At 40.6% G+C, this 27,291-nt stretch overlaps 2 protein-coding genes across 2 annotated transcripts; one reads left to right on the plus strand and one right to left on the minus strand.

Annotated features, from left to right (window-relative positions):
- Nucleotides 1-11: 11 nt before the first annotated feature.
- slc5a9 (solute carrier family 5 member 9) lies at nucleotides 12-13,394 on the plus strand. Its single transcript, XM_053429953.1, has 14 exons — nucleotides 12-251; nucleotides 1,268-1,386; nucleotides 1,928-1,999; nucleotides 3,460-3,564; nucleotides 4,009-4,173; nucleotides 4,406-4,511; nucleotides 4,646-4,726; nucleotides 4,931-5,136; nucleotides 5,773-5,908; nucleotides 7,866-7,973; nucleotides 8,509-8,659; nucleotides 10,545-10,713; nucleotides 11,288-11,503; nucleotides 12,111-13,394. The coding sequence occupies exons 1-14, from the start codon at nucleotides 230-232 to the stop codon at nucleotides 12,420-12,422; spliced, it is 1,968 nt and encodes a 655-aa protein (XP_053285928.1). The 5' UTR covers nucleotides 12-229; the 3' UTR covers nucleotides 12,423-13,394.
- Nucleotides 13,395-13,566: 172 nt separating this feature from the next.
- On the minus strand, nucleotides 13,567-27,291 carry rfc4 (replication factor C (activator 1) 4). The gene is made up of 11 exons (XM_053429954.1): nucleotides 27,127-27,291; nucleotides 25,987-26,111; nucleotides 24,800-24,878; nucleotides 24,367-24,446; nucleotides 24,091-24,210; nucleotides 23,761-23,904; nucleotides 23,558-23,678; nucleotides 15,670-15,795; nucleotides 15,481-15,561; nucleotides 14,592-14,705; nucleotides 13,567-14,012 (listed from the first exon to the last, which is right to left on the minus strand). Exons 2-11 carry the CDS (start codon nucleotides 26,097-26,099, stop codon nucleotides 13,917-13,919), a joined length of 1,074 nt encoding a protein of 357 aa, XP_053285929.1. The 5' UTR covers nucleotides 26,100-26,111; nucleotides 27,127-27,291; the 3' UTR covers nucleotides 13,567-13,916.

Raw genomic sequence — 27,291 nt, forward strand, 5'->3', positions numbered from 1 at the left:
CATCATGCATGTCAATCTTTGCCAAGTGATTATATCCGGGCTGTGAAGTTTGACCATCTCAGTGTCAAAGTCATTAATAATTAAGCTCACAGTTGACTGCACAGGTTCACATACCAGCACCATTGACTTAGCTCTTCAACACAGAGTTGGAGGAACTCACAAACAGGAGAGACGCTGCAGGACCGAGTGTCTGAAAGAATACAACAACTTCTGCAAGACTGAAAACAACATGTCAGCTGCTCTTACCACAGGTCTGAACCTTCTTTAACTTAACTTTAACTTTGCTCATTGGCTCAGTAACCGACTGACCTTACAACGAGCTTTATTTCTAGCATGTGAAAAGCTGTTTTTTATGGACCGCTATCCAGACCTCGTGACACAGGAACAAAAGGAAAGAAGCAGATCATATTGTCATAACATTTAGTAGATTTGAAGTATCCAGTGTTAGGTAACTAATTTGGACTCACTAAAAAAGTCAAACTATCCTTTTACCTTCAGCCTGGGCAAAACAAAAGCTTTTGCTTTGAACACCCATTTGTCAAGGGGCGTAATAAGGAAAAGGAAACAGCAAAGGAAAAATTAAGTGACGTATCCTTGGTGCCTGTATGTAGTGGAAATAAAGTCAAGTTAAAAAAACGGAGAGGGAACAGTTGTGCTATCTAAAGCATGTGTACAGTACATCATTTTAATACAGGTCATGGTCCTGAGCTAATATGGACATAATCAAAAATGTTAATACAAATGTAAACAAAGAGCAGAATAAACATTACTGACAGCAACAGATCAGTGAAAACACACCAAGTATATATCAAGTAGCTTTTCTTCCCTCTGTCAACCACTACTGTGTACAGTCAAATCAACCCAGAGCCTTCTAATCCAATGCACCTCTCCTCTCTCTATACCAACAAGTGACAGTGAAGGGTTTCTCATCAGTTTAAATTATACAATATGTATTTTTAACTCCTAATTAACATTTGTTCAACAGCCTCAACTTTCTTACATATTTGGTTTTACATCATTTTTTATGCATGAACAGAGCTTATTCTAGGTCAACACCAAAAGCAACGTACATAATGTGAAAAAATGAGAGAAGCAATGGTCTCATTTCTATTATTTCAGAATGTTATTGTCCTTGATATTCTGCCATCCTCCACAGTCGTGTTGAGTTACAGTTGGCACCTGTACCAGTGTACTTTGAAATTCCGCTTACATTTCTTTATCGCACTTTGAAGAGTTTTGAAACTGTTGAGTTACACTTGGTTTGCAGGGAACAGCTCCACTGGATTCACCACTGCAGCACCGCCCAGTAAAGGCTTCAGTCTTGCTGCTGCTGACATCGCTGTGGTCGTCATCTATTTCATCTTTGTCATGGCCGTAGGAATCTGGGTAAGAAGGGACTCAGCCCACTTTATACATTATTTTCAATATTATTAAAGTATCTAATATCACGTTCAAGGTGCTATACTCGAACCAAATAGGCCTCAAAATGTTGCACTTTTACATGCAGTCTCTATGTAGCATGCAGTACAAGTTTTTTAAATCAATTCAAATTTTAAACAACTTAATTGTCTCCGGAGGGCAATTCTAAGGCATATAGAGCATGTCGAACCAAGAAAGAAAACAATGATATTAGTGCAATTTCCATGGACAGTTAAAAATCAGTGCAGAATGCAAAAATTATAAAGTAAGAGAAGTGTAGATGAATATAAAAGGACTGTGAACAGGGTAACGGCTGTGAGAACTGATTGTAAGAACATACAATCCTCCTTAGGGGGAGAGTGCAAAAACAGTGTGTGACTTCAGTTTGTGATTGGACAGTCCTTGGAACAAAGGTTGCCCTTCTCTTCTGAGTATAAATATATACAAATATTAAGTAGATGCTGAGTATTGTTTTTAATGGCTGGATCTGTTTCTGTCTCGTCTACAGTCATCAGTACGAGCCAATCGCAGCACTGTAGGGGGATACTTCTTGGCAGGCCGTTCAATGACCTGGTGGCCTGTAAGTACTGGTCATGCTGGTATGCATGTTTATCCGTCCGCTCCATGGTAATGTGCTATATGCTCCACTGCTCTACATTCATGTCAGAACAGTTATTCTGAGACAGTCTGTGGTCAGCATTGTTAAGTTTGATTATGGAAGTTAATCCCTGAGCTTTATGACCAATACAAATGACAAAATAGTTATTTTACAAATAGGTGATAAAATCAACAAAGCTATTATTTAGCTTTATATAGCAATCAATCTTCACACATTAAAAGTACAGAGATAAAAAACATGCAGACTTTGTCCAAGTGCTTCCAAAAACAAGATGTGTACCTTGTGTCACCCATGTACATGTTTTTGGGGGTCAGTTAATCAAAATATAAATGTATGCTTAAAAGTCCTCAGCAGAGCATGGAAGGTAGACATTGCTGTAGTCACAAACCTGTGGCTAACACTATTCCATCTTGAATCTTGAGCAAAACTCATTATATGCTACCCGAAGCTCATTCCTTTTTGCTTGATAATAACTGCACCATAAATGAGCTGTGTAAAATGGAGGACAGCGGACTTTAACCCATTTTTTTTTAATAATAATTTATGGCCACTTCAGGCAGTGATGAGGCACTTCCACCTTATTGTGGCCCGGACAAATTGGATGTGAGCCTAAACTGGCCTAGTGAAAAAAAGAGGCAAATGTGATCTGGCAAACAGGAGCCGAAAGCCTGAGTGCCACCATTCCCCATGGTGTGTGTGCCAGATGAGAGTGTGGCAGTGTGACAGTGTCGGCCAAATCAGGGCCAAAACTATTGTTATTGTCTGTACACATAGAAAATGTGCATTCCAACATGGCTTATGCGTACAGTACGGTTTAAAGCACTGCACATCGTCATCATCACATAACTCATCCCTAAACTACACTATGTGTGGCTCTTTGAGTTAGTAAAATGTGAAAATTATTATTATTATTCTAAACTCTAATGTTATTTGGATTGTAATTGTTCAAACATTTTCCCTCATCCTCAACCCTCCATCCACAAAGATGCCCCTAAAAACTCCATTACCTGCTTTACAAGAGAGACATTTCAAAGGAGTGGAATGAGGCTTTAAGAGACAGTTATATTGAGGCTGCTGGTGAAACCTGCTCAAAAACACACAGGTTCTCAATCTGCAGTCTGTGTTTGTCCAGCAGGAGGCAGTGGTGCTGCTGCACAGAGAAAAACAACTCACTTATTTCAGTTAGTTAATTTACTATCTATCCCTGTGGCTCTTAGTTATTATCCTCACTGTCGTCTTGTCCAGCATTTACATATTGATATGGTTTATATACTCAATAGGTATTTGGTGGTGTCCTGAACAATTTGAATAATAACACAGTCACTAATAGATTTATCACACAGTCTACCAATTCATTGTTCTGACATTTTTAACAAAAAAAACATTTGCTGTCATTGTGTATTGCCTGTGTGTGATTTCAGATTGGAGCCTCACTGATGTCCAGTAATGTCGGCAGCGGTTTGTTCATTGGTCTAGCTGGAACAGGAGCAGCTGGAGGCATCGCAGTTGGAGGGTTTGAATGGAATGTAAGAAACATGGTTGAGGACGGTATATGATGTGTGGCATTAAGCCATCAGACAAGTGGTTCTACCCAACAGACCAAAGGGCTGTGTTGCAGCTCACCTCAGAGTCTCCCTCTGATTTCACTGACTTCCCTGTTCTGCAGAGTCATTGTTCATTGTTGTGAATCCTCTCATGAATCCTCTCAAGATCATCATTGGACTTGTTCATTTCATCACATTGTGTTCTTGGTGTAGTTTTTATGTAACCATAATACAATCAATTTAAAAATGTTGATTACAAAAAGGGAATCACAATTCAGTCATTGATTTGACTTTCAGTGTGTAGTGTCAATCTTGTGTTATCCTTCGTGTACTGTATTCAGTGTCTCAGCTGTTCAACGGCTCATGATAGCTCAGAGTGTTTCTTGAAAACACTCTTTCACTCTTGAAATGTATGTGTTTGTGCAGGCAGCCTGGGTCCTGGTGGCTCTGGGTTGGATCTTTATCCCTGTCTACATCTCTGCTAGTGTGGTGACTATGCCTGAATATCTGGCCAAACGCTTTGGAGGCCAGAGGATACGCATCTACATGTCTGTCCTCTCACTCATCCTCTACATTTTCACCAAAATATCTGTAAGACATACACACATTTATGGATAGTCTTTTATTCAGTACCATACAAATGAGGTACAATCCAACACAGTAAAGCATATGTTTGTGCGATTGTGTGTGTGTGTGTGTGTGTGTGTGTGTTGTGTGTGTGTGTGTGTGTGTGTGTGTGTGTGTGTGTGTGTGTGTGTGTGTGTGTGTGTGTGTGTGTGTGTGTGTGTGTGTGTGTGTGTTTGTGTTTGTGTGTGTTACCCAGACAGATATATTTTCAGGTGCATTGTTCATCCAGGTGTCAATGGGCTGGGATCTCTATGTGTCCACAGTCATTCTGCTGCTGGTCACCGCTGCCTACACTATAGCAGGTAAGCACACACACACATATTTTCAGAAATTCAATATTTATGTACATTATGTATTTATGTTATGGGGACTAGCGTTTTGTCCATGAAAGAAAAGTTCTCATCTTGTGACTGTAACAGAAGTGTTGTGTCCGTAGGTGGTTTGGCAGCAGTGATCTACACAGATGCTCTCCAGACTGTGATCATGGTTGGGGGAGCATTTGCATTAATGTTCATTGGTAGGGTGCAGTCAAACACAGACACACAAACAAACACACACACACACGCACACACACACACACGCACACACACACACACACACACACACACACACACACACACACATACACACACACACACATACACACGTTTCCATGTTAAATATTTCACAACTACTTATTAATAATAAATAATAAGAATAGTGTTATCTCTATTTCTTCCAGCATTCGAAAAAGTCGGCTGGTACGAGGGCCTTGTGGACCTTTACATGACAGCTGTTCCCTCAGTGACAGTCGCCAACACCACCTGCCACCTGCCTCGTAGTGATGCCTTCCACATGTTCAGAAACCCTGTGACAGGGGACGTACCCTGGCCCGGTCTGGTGTTTGGGCTCACAGTGCTGTCTACATGGGTGTGGTGCACTGATCAGGTGACTTTTTGTACACTAATACATGTTGCTCCAGCTAACAAGGTACAGGTGTGGGGGGGGGGGGGATCTATGGTTGCCACTTAGGACACAGTCCTCAGGAGTGTTGTACTAGAAAGGGAGGTATGCAGTAGCCCTTTGTCGATTGCCTCTCCATGTGTGTCAGATTGCCTAAAGACCAAACACTTCACATGTGCAAATAAATTATGCACTGTTGTGTAATGTTGTTGTGCACTATATTTAAAAAGAATCCTGGTTGCAGTGCACATACAAATTTGCCATAGTTTTAATTTGCTTCTGCTAATTTCCTTATTTTCCAACGAATATAGATGCGTTCTCTCTAGAGATAATAGGATGACTTTGGATTTCTCACTTTTTTTATTTAATTCAGTTGACTTCATGAGTGCTGTTATTCAGCTATGCTGATTGAGCTAAACTGTTCATGTTGTTTGGGGTTAAGCCAATAAAAACAAAGTTAATGGAGGCTTGGTATTCTATTAAGTTTTGATGGTAATAGTTAGGATAAAGAATGTGTTGTCAGTCAAAGTCCTTGTAAGTACAAAGGGACCAATGTGTGTGGTGTGTGTGTGTGTGAGTGTGTGTGTGTGTGTGTGTGTGTATGTGTGTGTGTGTGTTCAGGTTATAGTCCAGAGATCTCTGTCGGCCAAGTCTTTGTCTCATGCCAAAGGAGGCAGTGTGTTGGGAGGCTACCTCAAACTTCTGCCCATGTTCTTCATCGTGATGCCAGGCATGATCAGCCGAGCATTGTTCCCAGGTCAGTCTGTCTGCCTCTTTGTATTGGACTGTAATCAATCAATCAATCAAATTTGATTTGTATAGCCCATATTCACAAACCACAATTTGTCTCATAGGGCTTTAACATGGTGTGACATCCTCTGTCCTTAACCCGCAACAAGAGTAAGGAAAAACTACAAAAAAAAACATTTAACAGGTTAAAAAGAATGTAGAAACCTCAGAGAGAGCCATATGTGAGGGATCCCTCTCCCAGGACAGACAGAAGTGCAGAAGATTCCAAGTGTAAAGGAGAACATCAGAAAGATAAGGGTATTAGCAGCATTGATAAGAATAAACATTTTGAAGCATATGTGAAGGTCAATGAATTGATGGATTATTATCTGTAATGGTTGAGTATCTGAGAAGAAATATTATATATCAGGCAGTCTTGTTTTAATCATAGTCCATGGTCAGCAACCAGCACGATCATGATCCACCATCAAGATCAGATGGTTTTGTAAGTCAAATGTTCTTTATGTTGAAGCACGTGCACCTCATCAAACCAGTCTTTCAAAGACCATCATTCCTACAGTTATCTGTGGAGAGGTTTTGAAGTAGTTTTAAGAAGTGTAGTCATATGCTTGCATTCCGTCAACCCTGGCTGAATCTTTGCCCTTCTCCTGCTTACTCCAATTTAATATGTTACCAAAGTACCTGTAAGCCATATCAATGAGATCATTACAACCTTAAACAGTGTTACTCCACTATTGTGTGTCAATGTTTAGCTTTCAGCAGGGTAGGTGGTGAATTACTAAATCAGGATTTTCCTGCTGAGATAATCCAGCACCTCAACCCTACATTCTCAACTCAGCCCAACTGCTGCTGAAACCAGCTCTGTTGGCAGCTCCACCCTCAACACTTCCTTTATACGGCAAACTCCATGACCCTTTTGGCCCCTTCCAGCTTTGTGGATTTATTCATGAATCAAGGTGGCTCCTACATAATGGTTAAAATTAATATAATGTCAGTCAGTGCTATGGTATGCTAGTTTTGGATTTGGATGTACACTTTATATTTTTTTCTCTTTGCTACTGTCATGATACAGCATACTGTACTTACAGCACTGTAAAAGTATACATGTAGCATCAGATCATGTTAACACAATTTAATTACTTCTGGATTTCATCATTTAGCAGCTTAATGCCCAATATTTTTCGAGCACACTTCCAGTCTATACTTATAATGAACTCATTGTACAGATAGTTTTTCTGAAAATACAACTGCAATAAGGCACAGGTCAGGGTATGGAACTATTTGTAAAGCTTTGAGAAGAGGTTGCATCTGATTGTGGTGGCAGTTGATCGAGGACTATTAATTTCAAGCGACTGCTTGTCATACAATTTGTCTACTCAGATACTCTACTGTTTATTCTAATCAATGTTGTGAATACTCTTATTTAACTGAAGTTCTCCATTAAACATCATCTATTGCACTTCTGTCCTACCTGGGAGAGGGATCCCTCACATGTGGCTCTCTCTGAGGTTTCTACAATTTCCCCCCGTAACGATTTTTTATAGTTTTTCCTTCCTCTTGTTGAGGGTTAAGGGCAGAGGATGTTACACCTTGTTACATTACATGTCATAAGCTCTTTGAGACCAATTTTGATTTGTGAATATGGGCTAGGCAAATCAAATTTGATTGATTGACAGTGGCCTTGATTATGAAATGGAGAAGGTTTGGAACCACAAGGACTCTTATAGTTTGACCAAACTGCATAAGTGACTTGAGAAAAAGGGGCCTTGATTTTCATAAATTATGAAAATAATATGTCACTTAATAATTTTATGTCGTTGAATGTAGATTTATGTGCAAAAAATATGACTATTAAATCAATTTAAGATGAAATCTACAACAAAATAAAAGCGGGAAGGGTTTTGAATGCTTTCTGAAGCCACCATAGCCAAGTAATGTTTCACATCTTCTCTTTGTGTTTGTAGATGAGATAGGTTGTGTGGATCCAGTGGTGTGTCAGAGCGTGTGTGGAGCTTCAGTCGGTTGCTCCAATATCGCCTACCCAAAACTTGTGGTAGAGCTAATGCCTGCGGGTGAGTCACACACACAGACAATGCAATATTTCTGTCACTCTTGCACTTATATGATGAAAGTGATGCTGGCAGACAGAACTCAAATCAACACATCTTATAGGATCAGAGCTAAAATCAAACCAAACAGATCCTATTTCCAGGTTCACTTAATAGCTTATTTTCAGAGCATCTTACCAGCTGATGGACTTTGTTTAGTAGCCACGGAAATGGCTCATCTGTCACCTGTTAGCTGGCCCTTTAAGTCAAGTCTGCCATGTGAATTTGTGTGTTGTACCTTACACTGTGAGTCAGAAAATCGGTTTCAGTTAAAGCTAAAGCTGTAGCAGGATTGTTGTCGAGGCAAAACTGGCAACCAATCAAAAAACACTGTGGTGCCACGACCGTGTCTCCTAACCTCTGTCTTTTCTTTGTTTCTGAAAACCTTTTTAAATCATGAAGAAGGGATGTAAGGAGAAGATGTGCTGCATCATTATTGTTAATAGATCTTGTATTTCACCATGAGTGAAACATCTGTTTGATTCTTCTCTCTGTATAGGTCTTCGCGGTCTGATGATAGCAGTGATGCTAGCAGCTCTGATGTCATCTTTGACCTCCATCTTCAACAGCAGCTCCACTCTGTTCACACTGGACCTCTACCACAGAGCAAGGCCGAAGGCTACAGAGATGGAACTCATGATTGTTGGAAGGTATTGATTTAAATATCAACCAGAAAAACTCACGCAAGCGTCATAGAGATTTACCTTTAAAACCCAAGAACCAAACATTCATACATTCCTGAAAAGAACCCTCAAATGACTGTAAGCGCAGATCCCTCCTGAGTGTTTTCTTTAGCTCTCCCCTCACTGCAAGCTCTGCGTGCCTCCAGCAACTCGTCTCTCTCTGCCATGCAGATATTCTCCACTGCTGAGGAAAAACAGTTCTGGCAAAACAACCAATTACCATTGCTTTCAACAATGGTAATTGGTATGTCCCTGATCTCTTGCTGAATGTTTATCACTGTAAATTGCCATATGGAGGAGTAAGTGAGGCCCTTTTGGGAGAATCCAGGAAGTGCATTTCCCCTTCACACACACACACACATATCCGCACCATACGCACACACATCACCTCTTCACCAAATCTTCATAAAAAAGCATGCATGCGAATGTTTCTTTGTCTTTCACATCTTTACATATCCGCATGCTGTCAAATCTGTTTGACCGTCTTTGACAAAGAATAAACGTGCACTTAAAATACTATTATACCCAGTTCTATTTATTTCAGAAGTCTCGACAAGTCAAATTTCCTCAGCAAACTTGGTGTGTGTGTGTTTGATCTGCAGCTGGTTTCCTGGTTTTCCCAGTCAAACACCTTCCATCAAACATTCACAACATTCCACCACTGAAATAACTACTATTTCCTCTGTGTTCACTGACATGTACAGTAAATCACATTTACAGGAGGCACCACACTCCTTGTTAATAGAGTGTGTGAGCTGGTTTGCAGTCTTAACAGTGAGGAGAAATAATTGAGACAGTATGAGGGTGTAATATTAGGACAATGGATACTTCATGTTTTTCAAGTAAGACTTTGACTGCTTTGGGATAAACATCCTGTTTGTTTTTCCATTGGTAATCTTTTGAATCATCTTGGATTGTGTGAGCCGTCCCATTTGCACTGATAACTTTAAATGTAAATTTAGCTACATATGTTACTGAGTTTCCTGAATTTCCAAAGGTAAAACTTGCTTACTGACACATCACAATTTACAAAATATTTTTGTCTTTGTTTACCTTTAGAAGCTTTGGGTCAAAAACATCTCATAATTATTACAGTCAATTGAACTCAGAGTTTTTTGAGGCAAGTTTCTCCACTTGTTAGCCATCCTGGCAATGTCAGACCAGGCTCCTCATAAATGAAGGGAAGAGAGCCATAACTGCACTTCAGTGAGGAACACTTTGTCATGATTTACCCATTTATCGCACAAATGGGAATATAGTTTTGCTTGGCGCTGATGGCTCCATTCTTCGGATGTTCCCTGGATTAGCAAAGCTGCATGCTAAGATAAAACAGGGAACATGTTCAGAACCCCTCGGTGGGTGTGGCAGGCAAAATACATTGGTTCAAGATAAATATCTTTGACCACAACCATGTTTGGTCTTAGTGCTAAAAGGTGGAGGCTGGGGTGGCGGAGGAAAGTTGCCGGCAGCAGGGCTTGAGTGGCAGTGTAGCTGAGCAGGCATCAATGAGGAGGAGGTCTTATTGAAAGGGACAGCATTGGTGAGAGAATGGATTGTGATTGGTGGGTGACTGAGGACCAGACATAAACCAGTAGCTGACAGCTCATGACAGCCGAACACATGACTCCGTGTCCTGCACGAACTAACGCGATGCTTAATTTCACAGAAAAACTGTATGTATAAAATCATAATACTTACACCTCTACTACTCATGTGTAAGGTTTCACAGCACTTTTGTTCTTTAAAGCTCAGTTACAGCTCTGTAACATGTCACCATCAGCTCTTCCCACCACACCCCTAAACTAAAGTTTATGTTTGAATTTATGTCTGATGTTTGGATATGTTTTTTTAGGGTGTTCATCCTGGTCTTGGTGTGTGTCAGTATTCTGTGGATTCCAGTCATCCAATCAGCCAACAGTGGGCTGCTGTTTGATTATATCCAGTCAGTGACCAGCTGTCTTGCTCCGCCCATTACAGCTGTATTCCTCATGGCTATCTTCTGGCCACGTGCCAATGAGCAAGTAAGTCTTTCTCTGTCTCTCTCTCTCTCACGCACACACATGCACACACCACTTGTGCTCTGCCTCTGTTCTCGACACACTATTCTCAAATACTCTTGTTTGTATGGTTGTTGGATGCATAAATATAATGTATTTAAATACAAAGGGCCCATAGGGTAAAGAAAACAACAATTCATTCAATTTAGATGAAAAACACTAGTAAAAAAACCACTAGGATTATTTTATTTTCAATTTCTGCCAATCCCTTTCACCTAAATCTCACATACTGGATCTTTAAAGAAGAAAAGTAAACAGTGAAAAGCATTGTGAAAAGAAAATCTGTATCTACCTACTTTTCTCGATCCATTCCAAAATTGTACGAGTTCCTTCCGGGTCATGCCCCACCTCTCCACACAATTTCATGCAATGACAAACAGTCATACAGATACCAATCAAACATTACCTCCCCAGCAGAGGCAATAATAATATTTCATCAAGATGTCATCATGATGTAATTTATACCATATGATGCCAAGTCCCTATGACGCTGCATTTAATGCTTAATTTAAAATGATTTGTACTTTGTGTGTCTCAGGGTGCCTTCTGGGGTCTGATGGGTGGACTGGTGGTGGGACTGATCCGCATGGTTCTGGAGTTCTCCTACAGGGCTCCCTCTTGTGGTCAGCCTGATCATCGGCCTGCTATCCTGGCCGATGTCCACTACCTGTACTTTGCTCTGATCCTGCTGGCTCTCACCTGCCTTGTGATTGCTGCTGTCAGCTTGGCCACTGCCCCAATACCTAAAGAACATGTAAGGAACACGCCTTGCATTCACCTCATTTATGTTGTCGTCCGTAAAATGAGAAACAGACAAGATAAATAAGTTGTGTGTCTGTTACAATGTTTGCAGAGGTAAAGGTTAGCTGATGGCTGTACACCACATTAAATATCCTGTAGTCTAACTTTACACGCAACTCATAACCTGGGGCTTGCCAGAACCTGCCCTTTAAGAATGCTTCCTTTCTTTGTGTTTCACATAAAGATCGTGATCCCTGCCCCTGCTGGGGCCAGCAAACCTTTTTATGCTGCTCTAATCAGTACTGCCATCAGTCCCTGAAAGTATGGACTATTACATCCGTCATAAAGGTGCTTTATTTCATGTCAATATCCAAGTAGCTGCAACAGGATCTCACCTCCTGAGCAGTGAGTTGACATAAACATGGGAAACCAAAACTTAACTGTTGACATGGTAACTTACTGCAGTAGAAAAGTGCTGGCATAGGGAACCTTGTATTATCTCCTCATCTGGTTAGGAGACGACAGCAGTTTTTGTGATTGAGTTAATTAAGCTTGAGAAGCGTTTTTTTTTTATTAACGCAGGAGAAAATACAACTTCTTCTCTTTCTCTCCCCCCCCAGCTGCACCGGCTGACCTGGTGGTCAAGATACAGCCAGGAGCCTCGGCTGGACCTCACAGGACCCCCGTTAACTCCAGACCGAGCGGACTCTGAATTCAGCGGCGAGCCTGAGCTTTCGCCAGATTCCTGGTGGCGGAGAGCTGCTTTGCGGCTCTGTGGTCTGACTGGTCCCAACACTGGCTCTGCATCGCCAGTGACTGAAACTAATGAGCTGAACTCCCTACAGGAGAATCCTTTCTGGAGAAGATTCTGCAACATTAATGCTCTATTGCTCCTGACTGTTAATGTTTTTCTCTGGGGATACATGGCTTAATGCACTCAGGAAATACTGAACACAATGTTTTCCATAAGGTTAGACTGGAGTATTGGCATTTGGTAATGCGTTTGAAATGAAAGCCTTGGTTCAGTGGATACTGGTCAAACTGGTCAGTTGCTGTGCTGAATCTGTATTCTATGGAACAACAGACATATATTATCTAATAACATGGTGCACCCTGACTTAACCACTGACAGGGCCTATAACTAACTTACTCTGGAATCACTTTTTAAACACTGCCCTGTCTGAGCGGCACTCAAACACCTATTCTTACTCACCTCTCAGAGGTGGGGGAGCCACAATAAATGGAGAATCATGGAGAAGATGAGAAGGGCTTTTTGCTGAACTCAATGTTGTGCTCATTGTCAACGTAATGGTCACTTTTAGCCCCGTCCACTAAAACTGTAATCCCTCATTATTATGTGATTATTTTAGCTCATCCATTGGCCTTATCTAAAGTTGTATTCAGGCGAAAAATAAATTGTAGGGGGGGATTGGATTCGGATCAGGAGGCAGATCCCAACCAAAACTAAAGGTGCAGCTTATTTTAAGTAAAGGGGACTGTTGGGTCTTGGCAGAAGTACACACTCTAGTTAGTACCACTCTAGTTATAATAATGGAAAACTGATGCATCTCAGCATCAAACCTTTGCCAAACAAATCTCACGAAACAACATAAAATTATAAAAAGACAAAAATAGGTTTGCAAAAAACAAATAACAGAAGCAGATATTATTTTAAGACAAACAAATTTAAGCTCTAGGCCCTAAATAATTCTATGTTGTAATTTGTCGATTCAAGTGGCTTCAATGACAGCAAGGTCAAAGCTTTTTAAGTGGATGGGTTATTGTTTGGAGCTCCTGATAGTGTCCCTAGCAAATGGCATTTATGTGTTATTCTGACTGGTCCTTGCACAAAAATTGTTGATCCTCCAATTTAAATAAAATTTGCAATGTTTGATAAAATCTCATATTCTGCTTAATCAATATTTCAGTTTTCCAAAATGAAAGCTTCTACTTGTATTGAAATCTCCCAGCATATCAAAAATATCATCGTTAAATTATTTACTTTTGTGGATTTGTTCTTGATTTAGTTTCTGTACCAATCATGAGCAATGACTTGAGAAACAAACACTGAACAGATACAGAAAAGTATTTATTATTTCACAAAATAGAAAAAGTGTCAACAATTTTTTTGCAGAGTTGCAAGAATTAAGTGGAATAAAGACACGTCTGAATGGTGGTTCATCAGTAACAGCAGGTTCATACAGCTGTGCCGTATGAAGTGCTCACTATAGAGTAGTTGGGGACAGGAAGTAGAATGGACAGGCAACACTGACACCATCATCTGGTATCCACCGGCTGGAGTAATGTCTCAAATTAAACGAGCTGAGTCTAGTCTGTGAAGCGCTTATGTCTCAGTGAGGCTGTTAGTCCTGTTTGGAGCGGGCGGCAGCGCAGGTCCTGGGCAGCGGATGCTGACTTGTGGAGCTTTAGTTGTTCTGGGAGGACTGCTGCATGATGACTGAACAGAGACTCAACATCTGCAGGTACTCATCTGCACCATCCGACAGGCACTTACTCACAACCTGCAGCAGAGAGGAAACAAACACAAACTGAGAAGTCCAGGAAGGAACGAATCATTCCATGAAAGAAACATTTTATTATACATGATGATGGTTTAAGGTCCCAATAAAAATAAATAACATGACTGTCTGTTGAAACTTTAGATCCTTCATCAGATGGTAAAACCTACTGCTGTGTTTGGACAAAAGGAGTGGCAGTGGCATCCTCGCCTGTTACTGCTATAAGAGGAGAAGGTAAGACTATATGTGGAAATGCAGCCAAAACCCAGGCAGGTCTTACAGAAATTAAATCAACCCTACTACATGGGTGTGTGCAGAAATGTCATGTAAAGTTTTTTAAATCACATTATATGGAATGATGAACCCTAATGTAGTTCTAAATATATTTAGTCTTGTTTCTAAATGGGTGTTTTGTTACATCAATCACCCATTTCCTATTGTGTGTTCAGTTGGTACTGATCAAGTTGTGACCAGCGTATCTGCATTTGCCTTCTCCCAATTAAATGTGATTTCCCATTTTTCGTTCTTCCGCCCTCCAGGATCATGTAGCCCAATCAGGGAGCGCTGCATCAGCTCACTTACCGCCATCTTCTCTGTGATTGCCGACTTCTGCTTGTCGTTCAGGTCCTGTTCTATGATCGACTCATGGAGCTGACTCAGAATCGTTGTGGCTGCATAGCCTTCATCCACCATGTCCTGAGAACACATTAAACGTGTGAGAATGTGTGGGGGGTGAGGCAAACGCATCGCCTCACATGTTCACTGCATTTCAACATCAGAGATAACATACAGTGATACAGTGGTGTGGTGTGATTCTTTAATGAGGAACATTACAGATGAAACAGGCTTTTTTGGTACTTTTAACTTAAGGCTTTGGACTACAATCTTCAGTGTGAAATATTATATTTCAAACAACAAACAAACACAACTAAAATATTTCCACACCGGGGGTTGCATTGTCTCGAATGAACTGAATTTCTTAAACAACCACAAAAGATCAGAGGCTGTCTGGCATTTTTCATTTTGACCAGAACACTGAGGGCAATCTACCTTAAAGGGGACATATTATGTCCAATTTACCACAGTTGATATGGTTTCTTGGGGTCTTAATGAAATGTCTGTAACATATTTTGGTCAAAATACCACAAGGATCATTTAAAACAGCACCCTTTTTTACCCTGTTTAAAACAGTTTATTCATATTTTGATCATAAATGTCTTATTCCGTAAAAAAGCACTATTCGTATTTGCTTGTTTAGGCCCAGTGTTCTAGTGCCCTCTGCTGTCACTGCAGTAAATAATGTATTAATTATCTTCAGGTGGTACTGACATTATAAACTTATAAACAATCTATAGTTTTTTTTCTGTAAATTGTTGTTTTTAAACAAACATTTTTTTACAAAAGTCTATCAAAAATAATCAAGACTTCAAGTAAGTACACAAAAAGGGACAAAACATGTCTTTAAACATACCCTGACGGCAATCTCTAGTTTCTCAAATGTTCCTTTGAAGCAAATCTGGAGCAAGTTGTCAATCATCTTTGGAGGAACAACCTATAAGAGAGCACAACAGTGACATGACAGGAATGTATGGTAAGATTTAACAAATGAAACAAATCGTACATCCTCAGTTGCTCCAGTCTCCTATAAAGTGTGTCTCACCCCGGCTATGTCAGTAATAGCCTTCTCTGTGATCTCTTTGTCGACGCCGAGGCGTGCAGCGCTCTGGAGGAAGGTGATGGCTTTCCGCAGGTCTCCCTCAGACACCCTCACCAATGCTGCTATACTCTAGATAAACAGAAACAATCATCATACTCCTTCTACACAAACTGGGTAAGTAAAGCAGAAGCACAAGTTTTCCGCATGCTAGACTTTTATACATGAAACATGGTGGTAGATAGCTGGTGGAGACACTTATATACTCAAATATATCCTGTCTCGACCTGGTGTAAGCTGTCGAAAAACAGTCCCAAGAACTGTATCAATAGACAAAAGGAGCATGCACTGAAAAACCCACAGTATGTACACAACTGTGCAAATGGAAACATTTTCCAGACAGCTAGTCTTTTATCACTTTATTCATTCTAAATAACTTGTGCTTCGGCACTCTCTTCAGGTTGAACATGCTGCCAGCTCATAGTGTCTCCAGAAGATCCTGAGAGATGGATAAATAAATGAATGAATCAATTAATTTATAATATCTAAGGATTATGTCAATTGAACAGATTTGGAATATGTATTAATATTGAAGGTAGCGTTTTGTAGCCACTCTTAACAGTTCCTAAGTGATAGTTTATAGCAGTAAAAAAAAAAATTCAGAATTTTCAAAAACACTAATTTATTCAGAGATCTTCATGCCTAATGATTGGTTTGCTTTTTTTCATATATGTCTAGGTCCTATGTCCATATGAATGTAGAAACCTATTTTTTTTATTCCTTTAATCAATTCTCCTGTGCATAATTGCGATTTGTATTGCATCTTCTAATGGAACTGATGGTGGATGTCTTCATTCACAAATCTATACTCTGACGTTGAATGAAAGCCATGATGAGGCTGCACCAGTATGAATTAATCAAAATCATGAATAGAACCAAAACATACTTTTTTTTCAGTACAAAGATTGAGTTTATAAGCTTAACCCCCTACTCCTTCCGATTAACTTCATGTATGTAACATTTCCATATTATCCAATCATTTTATCCATATGGACTTCATTTAATCCATATGGATCCATACCAGCCTCATTATGGTTTGCCAGTTTACATATTTTTTTCTTCCTGTTATTACTGCAACCCTTGGTAATTTATACCATTCAGTGATTGCTAAAGCCTAGTCACCACTATATGATCTTCAGCCCAATTTTCCAGTCACTTACCAAAGCCCCTGATAAGTGATTGACTGGCAGTCCTCATTCGCTATGTGTGACCTCTTCAATAAGGCTCGCAGACTTGTCCAAAGCAAGCAGACTCCAGATATATAACCTACTTTAAATCTAGTTGGAGTCAGAGTCAACTCCAACCTGTCAGAGTGCAGGATGATTTGAAGGTGGTGAAAGTACATATAGTGCTGAGGTGCCCCCGTATTTCTCCCACTGCACATGTCTGCAATTGGGGAAATTGAGCAAAGCCATGCATGTGAGGGACAGGGTAACACAAACTCTGTGCAGCTACATAAACGTTATCAGGCTTGGACGGGTTCAGACAAAAAAAAGGAAAGAAACTGAAGCCTCTATCCATTCTAGACAAATGTCTACTGAAGCATTTTTTCATCTGGTTTAATGTTTTATTCTAAAACAGAAATGCAGGAGGATCACTGACAAATGCGACAAATGTCATGCCTCATCCTGCAATTTAACCCATATGTTCTACTCTTGTCCGCTACTCTCTTGCTTTTGGCTGAATTATTTTGACACCATGTCAAAAATACTCTCAGTGACTATAAAAGTCTCCCCCCATGTTGCCATATTCGGGCTCCCAGAGAACCATAACCGGTTTACCTCTACACAATTAGACATTTTAGCTTTTACTTCCTTACTGGCAAGACGCCACCTTCTTTTCCACTGGAAGTCGACTAAAGCTCCCTCTAGTACTCAGTGGCTCAACGACACCATGTCTCTTCTAAAGCTGGAAAAGATCAGATATTCAGTAAAAGGCAGCTCTAACAAATTTTATAGTAAGTGGCTTCCCTTTCTTCCACTCTCTCCAGTCCCTGCCCCCTGATTGACGGAACCCCCCCCCTCTCTCTCTCTCTCTCTCTCTTTTCTCTCTCTTTCTTCTTCCTTTTTATTCATTCATTTATTTATTTATTTTATTTATATATATTTTTTTTTTTTATTTATGTATATTTTATTTTTTCTTTCCTTTTAATTTGTTTATACTGTGCAGCTTTAATACTTAATTGTTACTTAATATAATTTCCAGTTATCTATCTATCATTATTGTTGTTGTTTTCATTGAGTTGTGTAATGTGTTGTTTGCTGGACCACGTTCATGTGGTCCATAAAATAAGAAAAACTTCCTAGGAGGAAGACTACAGGACTGTCTCAGAAAATTAGAATATTGTGATAAAGTTCTTTATTTTCTGTAATGCAATTAAAAAAACAAAAATGTCATGCATTCTGGATTCATTACAAATCAACTGAAATATTGCAAGCCTTTTATTCTTTTAATATTGCTGATTATGGCTTACAGCTTAAGAAAACTCAAATATCCTATCTCTAAATATTAGAATATCATGAAAACGTATACTAGTAGTAGGGATGTCCCGATCCGATATTGATATCGGAAATCAGTCCGATATCAGCCAAAAAAGTGAATATCGGATTTTATCGGACTGAATCTAAAAACTCCGATATAAGCGCTCCGATATAAGCTGTCCATTTACCGCTCCAGGACTTCTATAATAGGTGACTCTGGTTTGATCACACTCCAACACAGTAGGTGGTAATGACCTTTAATTAACGTTGGTGCCGGCCGCGGAAGAAGAGCGTCTCTGATCCAGCATGCACAGCCCACGTGATCACAACAACGACAACGTGTGTGCCTGCAGCAAGGTGTAGTGATGTCGGCTGTGTGGAAGTATTTTACCGTAAACTCGGACAAAGACGTTGCAGCTAAATGCAACATTTGTCAGGCGCAAGTGTCCCGTGGAGGGACAGAACCGGGAAGGTTCAATACAAGCAACCTCATCGCACATTTGAAAAAACACCACAAAAAAGAACATGAGGATTTTCGCGAGAGCAGCAAGGTGAAGCAACAAGCCTCTGGCTCGCTTCAGCAACCCACGCTGGCCGAAAGCTTTGCAAGACGTGACAAACTACCACGGGACAGCAAAAAGGCAATGGCCATAACAGAAAAGATAGCCCAGTTTATTGTGCTTGATGACCAGCCCCTGTCGGTGGTGAGTAATGTCGGGTTTAAACGCTTAATGGAGCACCTCGAACCTCGCTACATTATTCCTAGCCGCCACTACATTGTAGACAAAACTATACCCCGGATGCACGAAGAGGTTAAAAAGTGTATTGCCGCACACGTGGAGAAGGCAAAATGCTATAAGCTTCACCACCGACATCTGGAGCTCAGACCATCGTCCGCTGTCTCTGTTGAGCCTGACTGCGCACTGGGTGGACACTGACTTCACACTGCAGAGAGCAGTGTTACATGCACGTGAATTCAGGGGATCGCACACAGCTGATGCAATCATGCACGCCATGGAGGAGATGCTGCATAACTGGAAGATTGAGAAAAATAAGGTCCATGTCGTTTTAAGAGACAATGCTGCTAACATGAAAAAGGCAATGAATCAGCTAGGTGTGTCAAGCTTAGGATGTTTTGCTCACACTCTTCAGCTTGTAGTCCATGAAGCTGTCTTGTCACAGCGAGCTGTAAGTGATGCACTAGCCAACGGGAGAAAAATAGTGGGCCACTTCAAACATTCCCCCAAGGCTTATTCAAGCCTTGAAGACCTGCAAATAGAGCTGAATGTCACACCAAAACGTCTCCAGCAGGATGTCCAGACACGATGGAGCAGTACGAAGTACATGATTGACAGCCTCATTCATCAAAAACGGCCACTGCATGCCTACTCATCTGAAGAAAACCACACCCTGCCAGCCATTCTAACAGCAAACCAGTGGGGGCTGTTAGAGAAGACCTCAAAGGTTCTGACCCCCTTTGAAGAGCTAACAACTCTAGTCAGTGCCGCCTCTGCTACCACAGCCGATGTCATCCCCTCTGTCCATGCACTGGTACGGTTTCTCAGTAAGGAGAGTGAAGATGATCATGGGATCCTAACTATGAAAGCCACCCTTCTGGATGCAGTCCACAGACGTTTCAGGCATGTGGAATCCGAGCCCCTCTACACCGTGGCAACACTGCTGGATCCACGTTATAAAGACAAGTAAGGGAATTTATGTTAAATTCTTACATTTATTTAGCCTAATCTGACGTATATGGGAAAAACTGTACTGTTTACAGTGAGTTGGTTGTAGTCTATGTGACTGTGTTGTGACTGCATAAAATAAGATTACAGGTTACAGATTAGAATCACTGTTTACATTATCATGACTGTGTTTCTTTCTGTGAGCACAAATGTGTGGGGACTGGGTTTGAAAAGCTCTAAAATATACATGTTACATTATTTTATATATTTTATATTTATGCCAGGTACTTCACAAACCCGGAAAACCTGGGACATGCAAAAGCAGCGTTAAAGGCAGCGGTATGTAAAGTAGAAGAAGAGCTGAAGACCACGCCTCCACCTGATGTGACTGAGCCAGTGAACAAGACTCCACGGATGGCGGGTGCAAGCAGCAGCCTTGGCAGCATCTTTGACGAAATACTGGAGGAGAGCAGCACAGCAGCAGGTCCGTCTGACCAGATCACCACAGGGGCAATCTGTGAAATGGAGAGCTACTTCTGTGAGGCTCCGATTGAACGGAAGAGCAACCCTTTACACTACTGGAGCCTAAACCAAGCTCGATTCCCCACCATGGCAGCAACAGCAGCTAAATTCCTCTGTGCTCCCTGCACGAGTGTGGAGAGTGAAAGGCTCTTCAGCACAGCGTCAATTATCATTGAGGAGCACAGGAGCAGGCTGACAGCACAGCATGCTGAAATGCTTATCTTCTTAAAAAAAAATCTCCACATTATGCTCGGACTGCAGAAAGTGGAGAAGGAGGAGGAGGAGTAGTAAGGGTAGTCAGCACTGACTGATTATTATTTGTTTTATGTTCTTGTTATTAGAGTGATACGTTTATTGTGTTTACACTCTATTCTTCAGTGAAGACTAAGAGTAATTACTACATTGTTTTGGGCACAGTCAGTCAGTGAAACTGGAGCTGTTTGAACTCTTAACTTAGAGCAGTTGGACAGTGGACAATATTGTGTTGTTTTTGTTGTTTTTGTCCCTGCCCACAGTTGTTTCCAACATATGCTGACAATAGAAAAAGAACTGAAGTGAACTTGAATTGTTTGCACTTTAAAATTTAATCTATTCAATTGTATAATGATGTTGGTAACCAGTGGTTATTTTGCACTTTAAATATAACATTTTGTTTTTATTGGATTTGTTGAGGTAATACTCTTATGTTGAAGGTTAAAATGTATGTAACCAATTGGTTAATAATAAATGGGTCAGTTTTTCCTATACCTACTGTTGCTGACTATTGTTTTCTGTTATATCACTACAACATCAGTAACAGTAACATCACTTTATCAAGCCTTTTCTAACATTCCACACAACAAAATAAGGAATAAATATATGTATGATTTGTGCCTATATCGTATCGTATTGATATCGGTATCGGCCAATACTCAAGGCTACAATATCGGTATCGTATCGGAAGTGAAAAAGTTGTATCGGGACATCCCTATTCTTCTCATGTGTGTTTGGAAAAAAAACATAGAAGTTAGGGCTGCTCGATTAATCGACATTTAATCGTGATTACGATTATGGGGTCAAACGATCTCTAAACTAATATAAAAATTGAGTTGAAACGATTATTTGGCATTGGTGCATTTTCGAAAGAGACGCGCATGCGCAGATCAGTCCTTCCCCCAAAGCATTCAGCGGCCCAGCTGACTGGCACTCACTCTCAAGCAGCAGTAAAGTGAAGGAGGCGAGTTGTGTGTGTGGTGACCGGTGGTGAAAAAAACAGCGCGAGTGGAAAAGCAGCAGCACACCATGTAGCGGCCGCGCCGCGCACCGCTATTCTCAAGCGCGCTCCCGCCTGGCTGTTCAGACCGGTCAGACCGGACCCGCATTTCTCCGCGCCGGTCAGCCGGTCACAGTGTGTTAGGGTTGCCATCACCGATATCCTGGTTTCACGGAGGAATAAGACAGGCAGCCGTCATCTGTGTTTACCGGAACCGGGAGTGATTAAAAAATAAAGCGTAGACTTCAGAATAAGGGCACATAGTAATAATCGTTCAAATAATCGTGATTTTGATATTTTCCATAATCGAGCAGCCCTAATAGAAGTGTATTACCCCCAATCGCTAGTCAGTAGTGTAGTCTGAACTCATTCCAAGACACGTAGTGGGAACTTGGTTTAAGAAAATTCTCTCACTCCGACAGCTGTGACTGCAGTAACTGTTGCTCCCCTTGAAAGCCCAGTCTCTAAAAGCTGCTCCACACTTGATACATCTGATTCGCCTCTTCCAAAAATTGCGACTAGAGGCCAGTCGGTGCTGATTATCATTCCAGATAATCCTGAAGTCTGAGGGGTTTACCAAATAATCCTGATAATAACGAATAAATTTGAGGCCCCATGATCTCAAATCCACAATCATCTCCAACAGAAACATGAAAAAGCCAATGAGAGTGAGCTTACCAGGAAGCGTCACCAACCGGATGTAGCGGACTGCCACTAATAAAACCACAATAAAGCTCACCTTCAGCTCACGATGGAAAATGTAGAAGCCAATTCCACCTTCTAAGCCATGACTACATCCATAGTTTTTTTTTCTTTTTTGCTACAAAGCAGACCACATGACATCGGTTTTCCTCCATGTTTTGTTTCTCTTCGGAAATCTCGTCCAATCACACGAGTGTACCAGTTCAGAGGGTGGTGGGAATGCACCTAAAAGTTATTTGCCAACCGCGATAAAAACCTGAAGAATCTTGGTAGTTTCTGAGCAATTTCAATCACCACTGATAGATTGTTTCCTACAAATGGCAAGTATGAGGTCTTATGTTCTGGCCAAGTGAGCCAGTTTGTGCGTTCTGGCGATTATAATAATAATAAATCTGTCATTGTCCGTGCACTCCTAGGTTTTTTAAATCGGTTTAGAGTTGAAAATCCTGTGTGCAGCAGCCATGGGCTGCTCGATTATGGAAAAACTCATAATCACGATTATTTTGGACAATATCAAAATCACGATTATTCAAACGATTATTAATATGGGCCCTTATTCTGAAGTCTATGCTTTATTTTTTTAATCACTTCCGGTTCCGGTAAACACCGAGGACGGCTGCGTGTCTTATTCCTCCGTGAAACCAGGATATCGGTGCTTGGTTATTCAAACCCTTAATGATGGCAACCCTAACACTCTATGACCGACTGACCGGCGCGGAGAAAGGCGGGTCCGGTCTGACCGGTCTGACCAGCCAGGCGGGAGCGGGCTTGAGAATAGCGGTGCAGGGCGCGGCCGCTACATGGTCTGCTGCTGCCCTCCCTGCTTTTCCACTCGCGCTGTTTTTTTCACCACCGGTCACCACTCAAACAACTCGCCTCCTTCACTTTACAGCTGCTTGAGAGTGAGTGCCAGTCAGCTGGGCCGTTGACTGCTTTGGGGGAAGGACTGAATTGCGCATGCGAGTCTCTTTCGAAAAAAATGCCAAATAATCGTTTCAACTCGATTATAGTAGTTTGGAGATCTTTTGACCCCATAATCGTAATCACGATTAAATTTCGATTAATCGAGCAGCCCTAAAGCAGCCTTAAGTCAAACATCTTGAAAGAGACATTATTTAGCATCAATTTCATGATGAGCTCCTTATTGCCATCGCAGATAATTTGTATTACTCTGTAATATTCTTTCTTTTTACCTGTTTAGTGTACTTGAGGTTCTCCTTGTCACAGATAGCTAGCAGGCGTTCTTCTTGTATCTGATTGGCTAAAGGTTTGAAGCGAAACTTGGAACATCTGGATGTCAAAGGCTCAATAATCCTAGAGAAGACAGACACACCGCAAGGTCAGAATCAGTCATGCAGAGTATGTTTGTGTACTGATGATCTATCGGTCAGCTGACCTGCTGATGTAGTTACAGATGAGACAGAAGCGGGTGGTGCGCGATTGCTTCTCCATGGTTCGTCTGAGAGCGGCCTGAGCTGGTGCTGTCATGGAGTCTGCTTCGTCCAGGATGATTATTTTAAAAGGAGGACATGGCTTCCCGCTACAAAAACACAGCGAAACAGCTTTAGCAGTTCAGCATTCACTGACTAAGAGATACATCTAGCACAGTCCAATAAAAATTATATATGAACTATAAATATTTTTTATAGCTCATAGGGTCATTACAGAGATATATGGAAAATTGCTCTATATTTGAGTATGCATGTGATGATCTGTGTTGACTTACTCTTGGCGAGTCCCAGCCACAGTGAGCTGAGCGAAGTTCTTAACCTTTTCTCTGACAACCTGGATGCCTCGCTCATCTGAGGCATTGAGCTCCAACACCCTCTGTCTGTATAGCACAGGACTGGAGGAGAGACAGTAGAGAAGAGACAGTGGAGGAGACCCAAGATTCATCCATGAAAAAGAATAATGATCAACTCAAGGGTAAAAAAGCTAACAAGCTGATATTTGAGGAAATGTATAGAGCAGACACTTTTCAAATCATTAACAGTTCACTCACCCATATAGTTCCCTGGCAGCAGCTAAGATGGTGGAGGTCTTTCCTGTTCCAGGAGGACCATAGAACAGTAAGTTGGGAAGCTGCAATAAAAACACAATGAGACGCAGTGAGACATTCCCTTCATGTCTGTGTAGGAAAGCAAAGACGCTATATACTTTGCTTGTGTTTGTACCTTTTTAAGCACTTATTTAATCTCTTTATATCTGCATATATATTGTTGTAATAGGACTGATTCATTGCAATATTATTATTTAATTTAAATGTGTCTAGCAGAAGTACAGAATGGAGGAAAAAATGCATAAAACAATATAAGTGCTTATGCATCAGATAAACAAAATTATTAAGGGTCAAAAATGTGACAAAGATGAAAACTTAAAGACATCACAGTTTCTATTTGTGTAAATAATGTCCATGGACAGAGTGTGATACTTACATCAGCTCCTTCCAGAGATTTCTTAAGCACTGCCACCACCTCGTCCTGATAGGCCACCTCATCAACAGACTTAGGCCTGCTGTGGTTTGCAAAAAGAAAGACTGTTGGTACTTATAATATAAAAATCAGATTATAAGATATGTACCATACTGGCAACACTTATTCATTAAGCATATTTATAAAACCTTAAGCACAGATTTAATACACCCAGTCCTCAGTTTTTTGGGCTACAAATCTATGGAATCTATTACAGCTCTGCCATTATGCCAGTGTCTGTTAATAAGTCAATGAGGTCACATTTTTGGAAATGTGTAAATCCTTGTAATGTGTTTCCTGAGGTCATAGTTAAAGTTGTTGTAATGGACTACATTATACAGAGAACTATTTTTTAACCTTCCAATTTCTAAATATGAGGGAGTCTGAATTATTTTTCTCACAATAAACAGTCCTGGAGAATTCTACCATTATTAAATCAATGATAAAACAAGACTGTATTAAGCCCTCTAGAACACCTTATACTAAAGCCAAACACAATGGGAATTGCAACTGATTAGTTTATGAAGACACAGTACAGTGCAGATGTATCTAATCGAATCAAATGGACACTCAGTGTATACCATTGACCTTTGGTACTAGAGAGTACACGCAGGGCTGGGTGATGTATCAACATACATAAAGGTAAATGGACAGCGTGTAAAATATATACACTGTGAAAGATGTATAATCATGTGATGCAAAAATCCAGCTGCATTAGGTGTTTTCTAATCAAGGCAGTTCCATTAACTTTTATGCAAATAGTTACATAAAAGTTTTCAGAATTTGAAATGTGTGCAGGAAGAAAAAACCTATGATTATCGCAAGAATCATAATTCTTCATTTACAGAGGACAGATGTTTGGGGTTTGAACCAAAATATGATTCTCCTATTTCTTTTTTAAATGTAGTTAAGCATTTTTAATCAGGAGTAAATTTTGAATGAAATCACAAGAAAAACCATGAACCACCCTAATTAGTTTCCCAACCTTTTTCAGGGGTTGAAATGAATATTGTACAGTATTGTCTTGGCTAAATCACACCAGGTTAAGGATAGCTGTAAAATATTATCCTGTGCCCAGTGCTTCTGATTCTGGTAGATTCGCATAGTTACACGGACACAGCATACAACACACCTTCGGGCTTCATACTTACTATTTTTCTACCCAAGGAATAGCCTTGGCTTTCTTCTCTGTACTGAGCCCCGCTGCCTTGTCTTTCTGGGGTCTGGTAGTTTGAACAGTGGCTCCTTTCAAAAAGGCCTGCATTTCTGCTGATGTCTGGTTTTGGCAAAAGCAACAAACCAAACCAACATTAAGATTTAGAGACAGACAAACAAATTGATATATGTGAGACAAGGGAGCAGCTGAAGCACATGGCTTCCACTTATAAAGAAGAAGAAGACAAACTAACATCTGTAAGAGCAGAGAGTACACACTAAAAGCCTTGCAGACATTCAGTCAAATCACTAAGACCGAAGCTGGGACTACAGTGGAAATGCTAATTAACATGACCAGCTCCGATATCTGCGTTATCCAGTTTTTGAAAAGCTAAGTTAGAGAAGAATCACGTGTCCACAAAATCTGCATTTTAACTCTCTTAAAGCAATATTCAATCTGTTTGTGCACTACATTGGTTCATACGCAATCCATTCACTATTCACGTTGTCCTTGTTTTTACACTGACAGTATATATCAGTTTTTAATTAAATTTATATTTTTCTATATTGTGTACATTTACCAGCACTTAAGTATTGCTTAATATTACTTACTGATGACTGTTTCTGACTCTCGCTCCGGTAATATTGCAAATTTCCCCATAGTGGGACTAATAAAGGATTATTTTTATCTTATCTTAGAAAATAGTTTGCTGCATTAAAATCTAAATTTGATTTGTTCGACATTACAGCAGGAAATACAAAACCAACACCAGGTTGACGTAGCTCGCCTGTAAGAGGATATTCAATACGTTTGGTTATACAGTAGATAGCTACCTGTGGCACAGGTCATTATCTAGACATTAAGGTTAGCACAACAGAGCTAAAGTAGTCCGCCTATGAGGTTGTACACATGTTAGAAACGAGAAGAATGACAATAACATTTATAGTTTTAAATGAAGTCTCGCAGAGCACCTCTCTGGACCATCACCGCCGTTGTGATAACGTATTATAAACTGTTAATCTCACGTTGTTTAGCGTCATACGGCTACTGATCCGCTAACAGAGGTGTTTACTAATGGTTAGCTAACGGTATTAGCCAGTTGTTCGCTATTGTGCACAGTACACATGGAGCTCACCTTATATATCAACCGCTGTGAAGACCAACTCGGACCCAAGTGTCCCACAGTCGGAGTCAGTGCGTGTCACGGGCTGAACCAGAGCTATGATGTCAGGTCCTCGAGGAGCCGCTTGTTGACATGTGGAGCAGCGGCAAGATCTTCCCGCTCTGGTGGCGAAGACAA

Source organism: Pleuronectes platessa, chromosome 9, assembly GCF_947347685.1.
Source record: "Pleuronectes platessa chromosome 9, fPlePla1.1, whole genome shotgun sequence".
NCBI classification, from domain to species: domain Eukaryota; kingdom Metazoa; phylum Chordata; class Actinopteri; order Pleuronectiformes; family Pleuronectidae; genus Pleuronectes; species Pleuronectes platessa.

Coding starts and splice junctions, on each gene's coding strand:
- slc5a9 (XM_053429953.1), top strand. CDS start 230: ATGTCAGCTGCTCTTACCACAG. Junction 1,387..1,927: donor TCATGGCCGTAGGAATCTGG/GTAAGAAGGGAC, acceptor TCTCGTCTACAG/TCATCAGTACGAGCCAATCG. Junction 3,565..4,008: donor TTGGAGGGTTTGAATGGAAT/GTAAGAAACATG, acceptor GTGTTTGTGCAG/GCAGCCTGGGTCCTGGTGGC.
- rfc4 (XM_053429954.1), bottom strand. CDS start 26,099: ATGCAGGCCTTTTTGAAAGGAGCCACTGTTCAAACTACCAGACCCCAG. Junction 24,879..25,986: donor ATTCCTTGGGTAGAAAAATA/GTAAGTATGAAG, acceptor TGCAAACCACAG/CAGGCCTAAGTCTGTTGATG. Junction 14,706..15,480: donor AACTAGAGATTGCCGTCAGG/GTATGTTTAAAG, acceptor ATGTGTTCTCAG/GACATGGTGGATGAAGGCTA.